The sequence below is a fragment of the Denticeps clupeoides genome, chromosome 9, assembly GCF_900700375.1.
Source record: "Denticeps clupeoides chromosome 9, fDenClu1.1, whole genome shotgun sequence".
In the NCBI taxonomy this organism is placed as follows: domain Eukaryota; kingdom Metazoa; phylum Chordata; class Actinopteri; order Clupeiformes; family Denticipitidae; genus Denticeps; species Denticeps clupeoides.
Window position 1 is genome coordinate 6,507,419 of NC_041715.1, and position 13,985 is coordinate 6,521,403.

The 13,985-nt window shown below is 43.6% G+C and overlaps 1 protein-coding gene and 1 pseudogene across 1 annotated transcript; both read left to right on the plus strand.

The window, feature by feature from the left end:
* Positions 1-1,418: 1,418 nt before the first annotated feature.
* LOC114796833 (UDP-glucuronosyltransferase 1-1-like) lies at positions 1,419-6,634 on the plus strand. The gene is made up of 5 exons (XM_028991324.1): positions 1,419-2,264; positions 5,078-5,209; positions 5,309-5,396; positions 5,481-5,700; positions 5,920-6,634. The coding sequence occupies exons 1-5, from the start codon at positions 1,419-1,421 to the stop codon at positions 6,206-6,208; spliced, it is 1,575 nt and encodes a 524-aa protein (XP_028847157.1). The 3' UTR covers positions 6,209-6,634.
* Positions 6,635-11,974: 5,340 nt separating this feature from the next.
* LOC114796834 (UDP-glucuronosyltransferase 1-6 pseudogene) lies at positions 11,975-12,835 on the plus strand (annotated as a pseudogene).
* Positions 12,836-13,985: the final 1,150 nt, after the last annotated feature.

The following is a 13,985-nucleotide window of genomic DNA, read 5'->3' on the forward strand; positions in this document are numbered from 1 at the left end:
GTGTTTGCTGTTAAGCAGGAAAGCCATTCACGCTCGCCGGTTCTGAAGTTTGATTCCGACGTGACGCGGATCAATAGCGCCGCCACGCGTTGGAAACTGGGACAGACTCGCAAAGACAGAAGAACGTTAATGAAATTAATGACGTTATGAATAACGTTAATGAAATTAGTCGATTTTTTAAAATTTGTTGTAATACAGATTCACGTTGCCAGGTCCGCTGATAATAAGCGACTCTGCCTTGTTCTTTAAGTACATTTACAGCATTTATCAGACGCCCTTATGCAGAGCGACTTACAATCAGTAGTTACAGGGACTGGACACACTCAGGGTTACGTGTCTTGCTCAGGGACACATTGGTAGTAAGTGGGATTTGAACCTGGCTCTTCTGGTTCATAGGCGAGTGTGTTACCCACTAGGCTACTACCACCCCATGTGCCAGAAGTAGGACTCAAGAAAATAAAATAAATCACGTTCACTCGTCTCACTTTCTGTTCATCACTCACTCACTATTCATAATAATATTGTTCAGGATCTATAACAGGGTCCCATGGGACCCCATTTGGATTCGCCTGCCCTTGGCCGTGGCCTTTGGCGACTGAGGGAACCGGAGAACATCGAACTGTGCCACCACCAACTGGCCAACAGATTAATTCCCCCAGCAAATAAGACTTTGTTTGACCTTCCATGAGCAAGACACTTAACCCTGAGTGTCTCCTGGGGGACTGTCCCTGTAAACACTAATCGTAAGTGTAATATAACATCACACAGGAATAAACAGCCATTTTTCAAATAGGCATGTTAAATTACGAAATTTAGATATGAAGCAGGGATGGAGGAGGCTATGTTGATTGAGGGTTTTTTTTTATAGCACCAGGGGATTGATCAGGCAACAAGTCCTTATTTACAATTTGAACGCTAATGAAAAACATCATTGCATAAATCAAAATTGATTTTTTTTTGCCCTTTGCAGAGATTTTACGTTCCCTTTTAGCAAAAACCTCCCCTTTAACTTTAAAAAGCAGTGTCACCATGACCAGTTGCCTGGTCCTGCCTGACTGGGACAGACTCCTTTACCTTCACCTCTGAGCATACACAGGGCGGGGTTAAACAAAGAAATCCACCAACCGGGACAGGAGCTGAGCTGAAACACGCGCCAGGTCAGAGGTGGGCCCATGTGCTGTGTCACTCACGTTTTTTTAGGGTTTCAAAGCTCGTGCTAATCTTTACGGCTCCCGCAATCTGCACCAGGTAATATGTAACGTTATGGCAGATTTGTGTGACCTTCAGCTCTTTTTAGTGTACTCTCGCCTGGGAAAACCAACATGGCCCTTCCTTGTTGGCACACCCCTTTCATTCAACCAAAAGGCTCTCCTTTAAAACCCACGTGCTCTTGCTCAACCGGCAGTCGAGGCTTCAGCATGGCGAGAGTAGCGCTGCTGCTGCTCTGCGCCTTTTGGCTGGGCGCGGCCCGGGCCGGAAAGCTGCTGGTGATCCCCGCGGACGGCAGCCACTGGATGGGCATGAAGCCCCTGGTGGAGGAGCTTGGGCGGAAAGGGCACGAGGTGGTTGTGGTGATTCCAGAGGTCAGCATGAGCATGGGCACCTCACAGCACAGCACAACCCTCACCTTCCCTGTGCCGTACACTAAGGAGGACATGATGGAGGCGTTCGAGAGCACCCTGGATCACCTCATGAACAGGGAAGTGTCCACGACGCTTGCAAAGCTGAAGAATTACTGGGACACCTTGGGAGCGCTGAACTGGTTCACCATGCTCACCAGTGAGAGCCTGCTGTACAACAAGGAGCTGATGCAGAAGTTAAGGGACTACAAATTCGATGCCCTTCTGACGGACCCCTTCTTTCCCGTGGGAATCATCGTTGGAGAGCATCTCTCTCTACCTTCCATCTTCATGCAGGCATCGCTTCCATGCCCACTAGACTTTATTGCCACTCGGAATCCTAGACCAAACTCGTACGTGCCCCACCGATACACGCAGTACGGCAGCAGCATGAGCCTCTGGGAGAGGACGGTGAACCTGTTCAGGGCGGCGCTGGAGCCGGCAGGCTGCAGTCGCATTTATGCCAACGCAGACAAGGTGGCTTCGCAGTTCCTGCAGAGGAAAACCACCATCGTGGAACTGGCGAGCCGCGCGGCAGTGTGGCTAATGCGCTACGACTTCGCTTTCGAGTTCCCGGTGCCGGTGATGCCCAACATGGTCCTCATTGGTGGACTGAAGAGCGGAAAACCCAAACCACTCCCACAGGTGAGCGCCATTTGATCCTGGGCATGAAATGACGGCGTGCACACCTACAATTAGCAGATAATATGAACAGATTAATCTTTATCTCAGGTGTACTAGTTCAAGAGTCACTTCCACACCACCCCACCCTGCAGCTGCAACTGTAATACTGTACCACGTCTAACACACGTAACCTTTACCAACACATTCAACATGCAATGCTGTTATCTGTACTGCACCCCTGCCTCTTCTCATAAATCCACAAACGGGTTTGGCAGGTTGTCCGCCATGGGAAATGCAACTTTAAATGAACTATGCACAGAAATTGAGATGAATGGACAAAATAAGAGTCTCATAGCAGTAGCTGCTGCCAAAAACTATTTATCCATACATGTGTAAGTAAGTATATGTGTTCCTCAATATAAGCAGAGCTTTTATTTAGTTCATAAGGACTGTCATGTCTAAACCCAAACTGAAATGCGATACAGAGAACGCTTCTGTCAGTGCTCAGCTAGATCATTACAGTTCACGCTGTGTCAAAGCGAATCGTGAACCCTGAGGATGAAAGAGCTCCAGCTCCTGAAAGCTCCCTGCAAATGATTAACCCGGGCCAGGAGAGGTTTAGACTTTACACTGCTGCTGGGGGAAGCGGAGCACGATACCTTTCGGATATAAAACGCCTCCCTCACACAAGCAGCTCAGACCGAGCGGCGGTGTCAAGACACGTAAAACACTTCACCTCGCTGCTGGGTCCCAAGTCGGAGGCGGCATGATGAGGGTCTTCGTGTCCACGCTGGGGGTCCTGGCCTGGCTGTGCCTCTGTGGTCCGGAGACAGTGACTGGAGGAAAGGTGCTGGTCATGCCCGTGGACGGCAGCCACTGGCTCAGCATGAAGATTCTGGTGAAGGAGCTCTCGCGGCTGGGCCATCAAGTGACTGTCCTGGTGCCCGACAGCAGCTTTCATATCAAACCTGAAGACTTCTACACGACCTACACCTTCCATGTTCCATACAGCAATAAAGACCTGCAGGACAATGTGGACAAGATGAAGGACGTTGTATTCCTGAAGGCTCCTTCTCCCAACGACATTTTTGAGAATGTAGCACGCCTGGTAAGCTTCACTGATATGCAGGTGAAGGCTTGTGAAGGTCTCCTCTATGACAAAGCCCTCATGCAGAAGCTCAAGGAGGAGAAGTATGAGGTCATGCTCACTGACCCCTTCTTGCCATGTGGCAGCATCATTGCAGATGCCTTCTCCCTGCCCGCTGTCTACTTCTTGAGAGGAATCCCCTGTGGCCTGGATCTGGAGGCCACCCAGTGCCCAGCTCCACCCTCCTTCATCCCTCGCTTTAACACCGGCTTCACCGACGTGATGAACTTCCCCCAGAGGGTGCAGAACGTGCTCATGACCATACTGGAGGGCTTCCTGTGCAAAAAGATGTATGCAAGCTTTGACGAACTAGCCAGCAGGTATCTGAAGAAGGACATTACTTACAAAGAGCTTGTTGGTTATGGGGCCATCTGGCTGAATAGGTATGATTTTACATTTGAGTACCCCAGACCCCAAATGCCCAACATGGTCCAGATTGGGGGGATTAACTGTGCTAAGAGGAGCCCTATACCAGCGGTGAGTCCACTTTATCATGGAGCACTTTTTTACTGCAGCTTTTTCAAATTTCCACGCTGGGTCAAATAAATAATGATAAAACCTTATCGATTTGGAAAGCAACTGTCTGTGTTAAAATGATAAAAACAAATATTGAGTAGATATTGCGTTTTGAACTCATGAGGCAATGCTGGTTTGGTCTGAGTAAAAAACATTGCAGAAATCAAATGCTTAAATGTTATGATAATGAAAAAAGAACAAGCAACTAAAATAACAAAAAATAGCAATTATTTTAAGGGGTATACAGTACAGGCCAAAAGTTTGGACACACCTTCTCATTTGATGTGTTTTCATTATTTTCATGACCATTTACGTTGGTAGATTCTCACTGAAGGCATCAAAACTATGAATGAACACATGTGGAGTTATGTACTTTACAAAAAGTGGAGACCTGGACTCCACAGTCACCGGACCTGAACCCAGTCGAGATGGTTTGGGGTGAGCTGGACCACAGAGTGAAGGTAAAGGGGCCAACAAGTGCTAAACACCTCTGGGAACTCCTTCAAGACTGTTGAAGAACCATTTCAGGTGACGACCTCTCGAAGCTCATCGAGAGAATGCCAAGAGTGTGCAAAGCAGTAATCAGAGAAAAGAAACTAAAATATAAAACATGTTTTCACTTATTTCACCTTTTTTTGTTAAGTACATAACTCCACATGTTCATTCATAGTTTTGATGCCTTCAGTGAGAATCTACCAATGCAAATGGTCATGGAAATAAACAAAACAAATTGAATGAGAAGGTGTGTCAGACCTTTGGCCTGTACTGTAGGTTGGGTTTGATTTATTTTTATCTGCTTAATGAGAATTTGCCATTATCTCAGTTTCTTTATTTTTACATAATACTGAATGAAAAGTGGATTTAACCAAAAAAGTTGAATGGATTACATATATTAACTATCATAATGAAACAAAAAAAAATAATAATCATGGAACCTTTCCTCAGTAGAATTAGAAAACTTTTTGTCAAACTTGTCCAGAACACCATTTTCTTTGTCCGATATAATCCTCTAGCACCACTAGTGGGCATAAGAGGAATGTAATTTCCGTACTGATAGCGTAATGTTTTATTGACACTAACAGCTTTCTGGGAAAAAAAGGGTCAAAAACAGATGGCTGGTTTCTGCATTAGCTGTAGATGATTAAAAGAGGGTTCCCTTTCACCACTGCAGGACCTGGAGGAGTTTGTGAATGGGTCTGGGAAGCACGGCTTCGTGGTTTTCACTCTTGGCTCCATGGTGTCCAAGATTCCGGAGGCAAAGGCCATGGAGTTCTTCGAGGCATTCAGGCAGATTCCGCAGAGGGTGAGACCAAGCGGGAGACCTACAAGCTTTCATGTAGCTCAAGATCCATACTGAAGTGAAACTAAAATAATAAGGTCACCTTTTTGCTTGCTGCTTCAGGTTTTATGGAGGTACACAGGTCCTGTGCCAGCAAATGTGCCAAAGAACGTCAAGCTAATGAAGTGGTTGCCACAAAATGACCTACTGGGTATACTTCTTTTCATCTTCCAAGAGGTTAAATGATTTTAAACAGTAAAACCGGAACAAAAAAAAAAATTGATCCTTATTATAGGTCACCCCAAGGTCAGGGCTTTCATCACACATGGAGGAACCCATGGCATCTATGAGGGAATTTGTAATGGAGTACCCATGGTGATGCTGCCACTGTTCGGTGACCAGGGGGACAATGTGCAGCGCCTAGTGGCCCGAGGGGTTGCCGAAACCTTGGCCGTCTACGATGTGACCTCAGACAAACTGTTGGCTGCACTAAACAAGGTCATCAATGACACGAGGTACAGTGATATTTGTGACATCAGAACACGAAATGTTACTACTTTTCATAACACTTGACATATGGAACCCTTTAGATGTGTGCATATCTAGGTGATGATACTGTCTGAAAAAAAATTTCAGTACAAGTAAAGTAATCTTACTTTTATTGATTTACATTGATACATTTGGTGTCAATTCTTTATATAAAATGTAGCAAAATTCTTTGTCTGATTTCTCAGCTACCAGGAGAAGATGACGGAGCTCTCTGCCGTGCACAATGACCGGCCCATCGAGCCGCTCGACCTGGCGGTTTTCTGGACTGAGTTCGTCATGCGGCACAAAGGAGCACAGCACCTGCGGCCTGCTGCCCACGAGCTCAACTGGATCCAGTACCACAGCCTGGACGTGATCGGGCTGCTCCTCGCCATCATCCTGACCGTTGTGGTTGTGACGCTCAAATGCTGTGCGTTCTGTTTTAGGAAGTGTCTGAGGAAGACGTCTCACAAGAAGAAAAACAAGCGGGAGTGACACAGAGGAATGTGCTTTTATATTTTACAGGGTTGTCAAAAATATTTTTTTGAATCTTATATTCTTTGGGACTGTTATTGCAATAAATGTATGAATATTAAACATGTCCACTAGTTTACAAGTCTAGTTTACTTCTGACCATTGACATTCATCTTAGCCAGAGACAATCCCCACATAAATCCCTACGTGTTGGAGTTGTAGGGCTCATTTAGATTATGCTAACTTTTTTTTTGGTTGCAAACTCGACATTAACAATTCAAGACGTACCGCTTGCTGAGGAAGGGTTTTTAACAGGGACAGGCTTATTTGTTTTATCTCTATCCTCTGGATAATAATTGAGCAACTGAAACTGATCAGTCTTTGCTAATAACCAAATATTTAATACTATGCATTCATGTCGCCATAATAAACCGTCTTTTCATTATTGCTATTTGTCTTTTCTACACTCAAAATGTGTCAGGTTTCTTTCATGTGAAAATACAGAAAATGTAACTGTAACATTCCTATCTGGAGTAGAGGAATATGAACAATGTGTAGGACATGGACAGTGCACAGGAGGAACACACGGGACAGTCCAGAGTGCAATATAGGTGTATTTATTTACAGTGCAAGAAATGCTATATACAACCAAACCAACTATATACACTATCGCAAAACCCTGAACAAAACACACACAAGCTGTACACAACACTAACACACTAACACAGGGGAATTTACACACATGGGCAGAAGAGGACACACATAGGAGGGAGAACCAACACGAGACAACATAGCACAATAAACGGTATCTCAGATACGTTCTCTCTTAAACTAATCAAACTTCTCTGAGAACAGTAGGCCGCTGTCTTCCCATCTGAGGTCTCCTCATATCCTGGCAGTCGACAAATCCCAACACGGGGCAGTGGTGGCCTAACAGCCCCGCAATCAGAAGGTTGCCGGTTCGAATCTCGATCCGCTGAGGTGCCACTGAGCAAAGCACCGTCCCCACACACTTTCATGGCTGCCCACTGCTCACTTAGGGTGATGGGTTAAATGCAGAGGACACATTTCAATGTGCGCAACGTATGCTGTGCTGCTGTGCATCACATGTGACAATCACTTCACTTTATCACATTTCGTTGTGTGCACCGTGTGCTGTGCTGTGTATTACATTGACAATCACTTCACTTTAAATCGCCTCAAAGGGGAAAACGCACATATACGCACCAGCAGAGGGGGAACTGAACACGGAGGTTAGCGCTTGGGTGATTGTGAAAACTGATTGTGTGCTGAAAACATAAAGATAGGGTTAGACGCTGCTGTGATCATTTGGAGTGCTTTCACCCATGCAACCATGAAATACCAATGATTGTTAGATGCTCACTTAAATTCTCTGTTCTGGCTCTTCAAAAACAAATTGTTTAAATAACCTAAACTAAAGACTTCCACAGGTTTATGTTTCAGTCGAAAATCTCCTACTCTAAAAGTGATAAAATTGTGTTCAAATTACACAATAAATTGGTATTAAGGAACTCAATATTATCATAATTTTTTAGCCAATCATACATGACTTAAATATTTTGCTTTAAAGAGTAAAAATGAACTGAGAAACAATTTAACATTTATGTCGGTTGGCCATATTCTTAACATGTGGGACTGTGTTACGTCCTGGTATATTGGGGCGTGTTTCTGTTCTGTGTTTTGTGTTGTTTGCAGGTGCCTGGTGATTGTAAATTGAGCCCACCTGTACCTGCTGTGGGACAGACAGAATAAAAGGAGCCTCAGTCTCCTTTTTCGGGGCTGCGCTTGCCGTGCCATCCACCCACCCGCCTTCCTACCCTTTCCCTTTGACATCACTTCCGGTTTCCCCTGCGCTTCCCCTAGGAGGCGACGCAACTTGTTGTGTCGGCCTGCTTTGGTGTTTGTCTGTTTTTCTCTGTTTTCCTGTTTTGTTTGCCGTTATTTGTTGTAATTCGTTTTGTATGTATTTCTTCTTTATTTATATATTTAGTAGTTAATAAAATACTTGTTAAAATTATCCGTTTCGTCTTAGTAGGTTTACGTTTGTGTCCTTTCTTTTGTTACGGGCCGGAGCCCCTAGACCGATTCGTAACAGACTGATTCAAATCATATAAATTTACATTCAAACCATGTAAATTCTAAAGATAATTTTTTCAGAGTACGGTACCTAGCAACCAGGGAACAATTCCTTGGTTACTTCTGCTGGCTTTATGCATGTAAATGCATACTGTGATGATCTTGGTCCCTTTTGGTCCTTTGCAAATCGTAGTTGGGTGGCTGGGGCTGAGCAGGTTCTGGTAGAATCCTTGGCTACATGTTGGCAGTCTACCTAGGACAGCCTAGTCGAGATGTTCTTCCCAGTATGTGGGCATTTAACTGTCATGGAATGCTAGGCTAAAAAGATGTGTTTTCAACCTGGACTTATTGACAATGAATCTGAGGTACAATCATTACAAAGCAGGGGATTTCTGCAGCCGAACGTTTGTCCACCTGCAGAGTATTTCTTGCGCAGGACAGTAGTCTCATTACAGGTCATACAAATGCATTTTATATGTTAATAATAATATTCCTGTCACCCTCACCGATTTCCTGTCACATTACGTAGACAGTAGACAGTACGTAGTGAAACTAAACGTTTCTCAGAAACCTGGTGCTACATGTAACATTTAAACAAGGTTACAGACCAACATAAACCGGGTTACGTGAAGTGCAAAAACACGGGACACAGGCAGTGCAAGTGTGCCGGAGTTAAATGGTTACACTAGATTTATAAGTGTATTTCTTCTTTCTTGTGTCTTTTATTTTCTTATTTTCTAAAGACTTTTATTTTGTTTACCTGTATTCTGATGTGGGTAAGGGAATTATAATGACAATCAGGGTGTTTGTTCAATTGTAGAATGTTAAAATGTGTTAATGTTTCTGGTTATGTTAAATATGTTTCTGTATTTTTGTTTGTTCAATTTATGGTTATTATAAGAAGTTATGTGGGTTCTAAAACTTTGATCACCCCCCGAAAAGTGGTTGGATGCAGCCGTGCCCTTGGGTTAGTGGGTTGGAGACCCGGTTTAGTTCTCTTAGACACATGGCATGAGCTGTGAGAGGTGCGTGGGGTTTGTGTGCAAAAAGTTATTTTTTTCTATTTTAATTTATGTACATATTAGGAATATTTTGCATGTGTGTTATTTTGTGAATATTTTTTCATGTTCCGTTAATACTGTATATTGTAGAGAGAGGTGCAGAGAGACGCGGTTTGTGACGCGATGTTCTGATGTGACCTTGCTTTTGTACAGGTATGTAGTGTTATAAATTATGAATGCTTTATGTTAATGTTTAGTCCTCTTATACACATGGCGTGGGCTGTGAGAGAGAGAGGTGCAGAGAGACGCGAGTTGTGGCGCAATGTTCTGGCGTGACCTTGTTTTTATACAGAATACACTTTGCACGGAAAATTTCTTGGGTGTCAGCTCGTCTATTACGGTTCAAGAAAAGAAATAAAAAAATTACACAACGCAGAAGAAGAAACGCTACACAAGAGTAACATTTGGATCAAACAAAACATGTGGACAACAAAGACAAACAGTGCTTAAAAAAAACAGTGAAATGGGTAATGAAGGTGAAAGTAAAAAATGTGCAAGCGCTGCCGTAATAGAAATGCAATAGAGGTTATGTTCTGAACATAAGAGGTTGAGCGTTCAGGTGTCTGATGGCCTGTAAGGACGAAACTGTTGCAGAGTCTGGCATTGAGGGCCCAAGTGGCTTTTTCCAAAGGGTAAGTGCATGTGAGGGGAGTCCTTCACAATGCTGGTGGCTTTCAGGAAGCAATATGTGTGTGTGTGTTTAATGTTTTGGAGGGAAGAGAGACTGCACAGTCGTGTGTCAGAAGGGTGAACAGCACTGGACTGAGCGAACAGCCCTGAGCAGGTCAAGTAGTGCTGCAGATGCTGTTCCCGATCTGGAGAGACTGAGGCAGTCCCATCAGGCTCAGCTTCTCGACCAGGTCCTGAGGAATGATGGTGTTGAATGCTGAACTGAAGTCTACGAACAGCATTCGTGCGTATGTGTCTTTATTGTCCAGGCGGGCGAGAGTCAGATGCAGAGTGGTGGAAGTGGCTGTGGATTTTCTGCCCGTGTGCACACTTTGCTGCTCTAATGGCTCAAGACAGTTTGGCCCTCGCTGCAGACTTGTCACCCTACTTGAAAGCGATGTCTCGAGCTTTGAGCAACTTCTGATTGGGACATGAGGTAACGAACTTGAAGACTGTAAGATCATCAGTGCATTTGCTGATGTAGTAGTTGAGTGATGTCGTGTACTCATCCAAATTGATGGTGTCGTCACTGTTGATTGCAGCCTCCCTAAACATATGTCAGTCATTGCATTCAAAACAGTCTTGAAGAAGAGAGATGGTTTCTGCTGGCCAGGTTCCGAACCGGTTTTGTTCCTTTGACTGGAATTAGCACAACAGTGATGCTGTCTGATTGTCGGAGGTGGGGGGAGGGGCTTGGAGGCCTGGGGGACGCCTGGCAGGATGAAGAGTTCTTTGCAAACTATGGACATTTGGTGTGACCCTAACAATCTGATGCCACACAACACACAACAAAGCCATTCACTTATAATGCATGCGATTTCGCTCAACCGGTAGGTCAGGCCTTAAAACTTGCCGGTGGACAGAGGATGGACAAAAAGGACAATAAGTATTTGATTGACTGACAATTTTTCCCACTTACAAAGAATGGCAAAATCTGTAGGTTTCATCAGAGCTACACCTCAACTCTGAGAGATGGACTCTAAAATAAAAGCCAGAATAAGCACATTGAAACATGAATACACAAAATGAATTTCATTAAATATGTATTTGAGAATCACAAGGACACAATGGGCATGTTGAACAAGTTCACCAGTTTATATTTACATTTCACAGTATGCATTCATGTTGCTGTAATAAACCAGCTTTTCTACACTCCAAGCGTGTCATGTATACTTATAATGTAATTAACATTTCCTTTCCCATGAAAAAAATATTACTGTCATTAGGAACTGTAGCAATAGCTTGGTTCTGTCTTAATTAACTGATATTAAAATTCTCATGCTGAGCTTGAACTGTTGTTTTTTTCTACTGATGATTTTTAGAATGGTGATAAGTAAATAATCATATTCTGAAATGTATTCATTATTTCCCACATCTTGTAATCTTGTCTTGTATAATTACCTTTGTGCAGCAGTAGCTTTTAAAAATATGCAAAGTCTACCCCATCTAGCTCATGAACAGTATTTCAGAGTAACACACCTATTAAATGATGCATAATGATTTTAAATGTCTTAATAGTAAGGCTTGTTATAATGAAAATTATTACAGAGACAATTGTGGGGAAGTGGGTATGTGTACAAACCAAACACAACCTCCTTAACAGCAGTAATGTATTTTAATTGCAGTGGTTAATGTGTTATGTGTCGTTTAAGGCCTTGATTTAAAACATCATAATTCATAGATATTTTTGAGTGTCTGTGTTGGATTAGGTCTGTATGGTGTGTGTAATATGATACAATGGCCCATTTCTAATATTTGCCTAATTATATGATACAATGGCCCGTGTCTAATATTTGTTGTTCGTTCTGTTCTATTGTCATTAAGATATTCTTGAAAGTCTACTCTATCCTAGAAACTTGTACAACCATTCCTTGCGAAAGTGGACACACCCGTTTCACACACCATTTCACCCCTTTTAAAACCCACGTGCTCTTGCTCAAATGGCAGTCGAGGCTTCAGCATGGCGAGAGTAGCGCTTCTGATGCTCTGCGCCTTTTGGCTGGGCGCGGCCCGGGCCGGAAAGCTGCTGGTGATCCCCGCGGACGGCAGCCACTGGATGGGCATGAAGCCCCTGGTGGAGGAGCTTGGGCGGAAAGGGCACGAGGTGGTTGTGGTGATACCAGAGGTCAGCATGAGCATGGGCACCTCACAGCACAGCACAACCCTCACCTTCCCTGTGCCGTACACTAAGGAGGACATGATGGAGGCGTTTGATGGCGCCATGGATCACTTTATAAACAGAGACTTGTCCACGATGCTTAGAAAGTTAAAGAATTACTGGGACACCATGGACGCACTGAACTGGTTCACCATGCTCACCAGTGAGAGCCTGCTGTACAACAAGGAGCTGATGCAGAAGTTAAGGGACTACAAATTCGATGCTCTTCTGACGGACCCCTTCTTTCCCGTGGGAATCATCGTTGGAGAGCATCTCTCTCTACCTTCCATCAACATACACACATCTCTTCCATGCCCACTAGACTTTATTGCCACTCGGAATCCTAGACCGAACTCGTACGTGCCCCACCGATACACGCAGTACGGCAGCAGCATGAGCCTCTGGGAGAGGACGGTGAACCTGTTCAGGGCGGCGCTGGAGCCGGCAGGCTGCAGTCGCATTTATGCCAACGCAGACAAGGTGGCTTCGCAGTTCCTGCAGAGGAAAACCACCATCGTGGAACTGGCGAGCCGCGCGGCAGTGTGGCTAATGTTCTACGACTTCGCTTTCGAGTTCCCTGTGGCGTTGATGCCCAACATGGTCCTCATTGGTGGACTGAAGAGCGGAAAACCCAAACCACTCCCACAGGTGAGCGCCATTTGATCCTGGGCATGAAATGACGGTGTGCGCAGACATAAATGTAGACACAGTGCAATTGGACACGTGTTTCATCATTGACACTATACGTCAGCATGTCTGCCATGTAGCGAGTGGTAGATGCACCCTGTAAACCAATTCACCCTGTAAACTGTTTTATTCTCAGTAAAATACTAGAATTTACATTCAAGATTAAATATTTAAATTTAAGTGCTAATAATTGCAGTCAAAGATAGTGAAGTGATACCCCCCATAAAGGCAAATTATTGACCATAATGGTATTGAATACAACAACATGTAGCATCATTGTGCTAGGAGATGATGTTGTAGTGTATATTTCTATGGGCAAATAACAATAATCATAATACAATTGTGACTAAAGCAAACGAGAAACAAAAAAAGAAGACTTAGAAGAAGAACGTATGGTCAATAGAATATTGACTATGTTTCACCAACAAAAGTTAAAGCCTCAGTGTCAACTGCAATCCTGTAATAGGCACAATCACACACAACATGTACACTCTCTTTCATTGATTTGGTTGTATTTTGGCATTATATTATGATGTTAACCATCAAGATAAATCCACAGGGATTTGGTTTGCAGCCTACAACGATTAACAAAGACCCAAACTGCACAAAAAAGTGGTACATTTAGATCTCTGCTTGACAGAAAAGTCACTCAAAACTTGGTGGCAACATCAACGTACAGCGCTGCTGATAATGAGACCTCTATCTATATCGTTGTGTACCTACAATTAGCAAAGATTATGGACAGATTAATCTTTATCTCAGGCATTTTAGATCAAGAGTCAGCCTGACACACCACCTCACCGTACACCTGAAACAGTAATACTGTTCCATGGCATTTCCACTTAAATATTTAATATCCTTTAACAATCATTTTAAAAATCATCCTTTAACAAATCATTTGAGTGAGCGAACTATTTCAAATATCTTTTAGAGTAAATTTTATTGCTCCAGAAAGGTGCAAAATGTCTCAGGATCTTTTTTCCTCATTTCCAATACATTCCCACCCCTGGCACAATTTTACCCCCTCAGAAAGCATAAACAGGTTTATCAAGTTTTTTTGTAACTCCAGTACTCTTTTCAATTTGAATGGTCACAAAAGGGTTTTCATTCAATTTACAAAGATTGT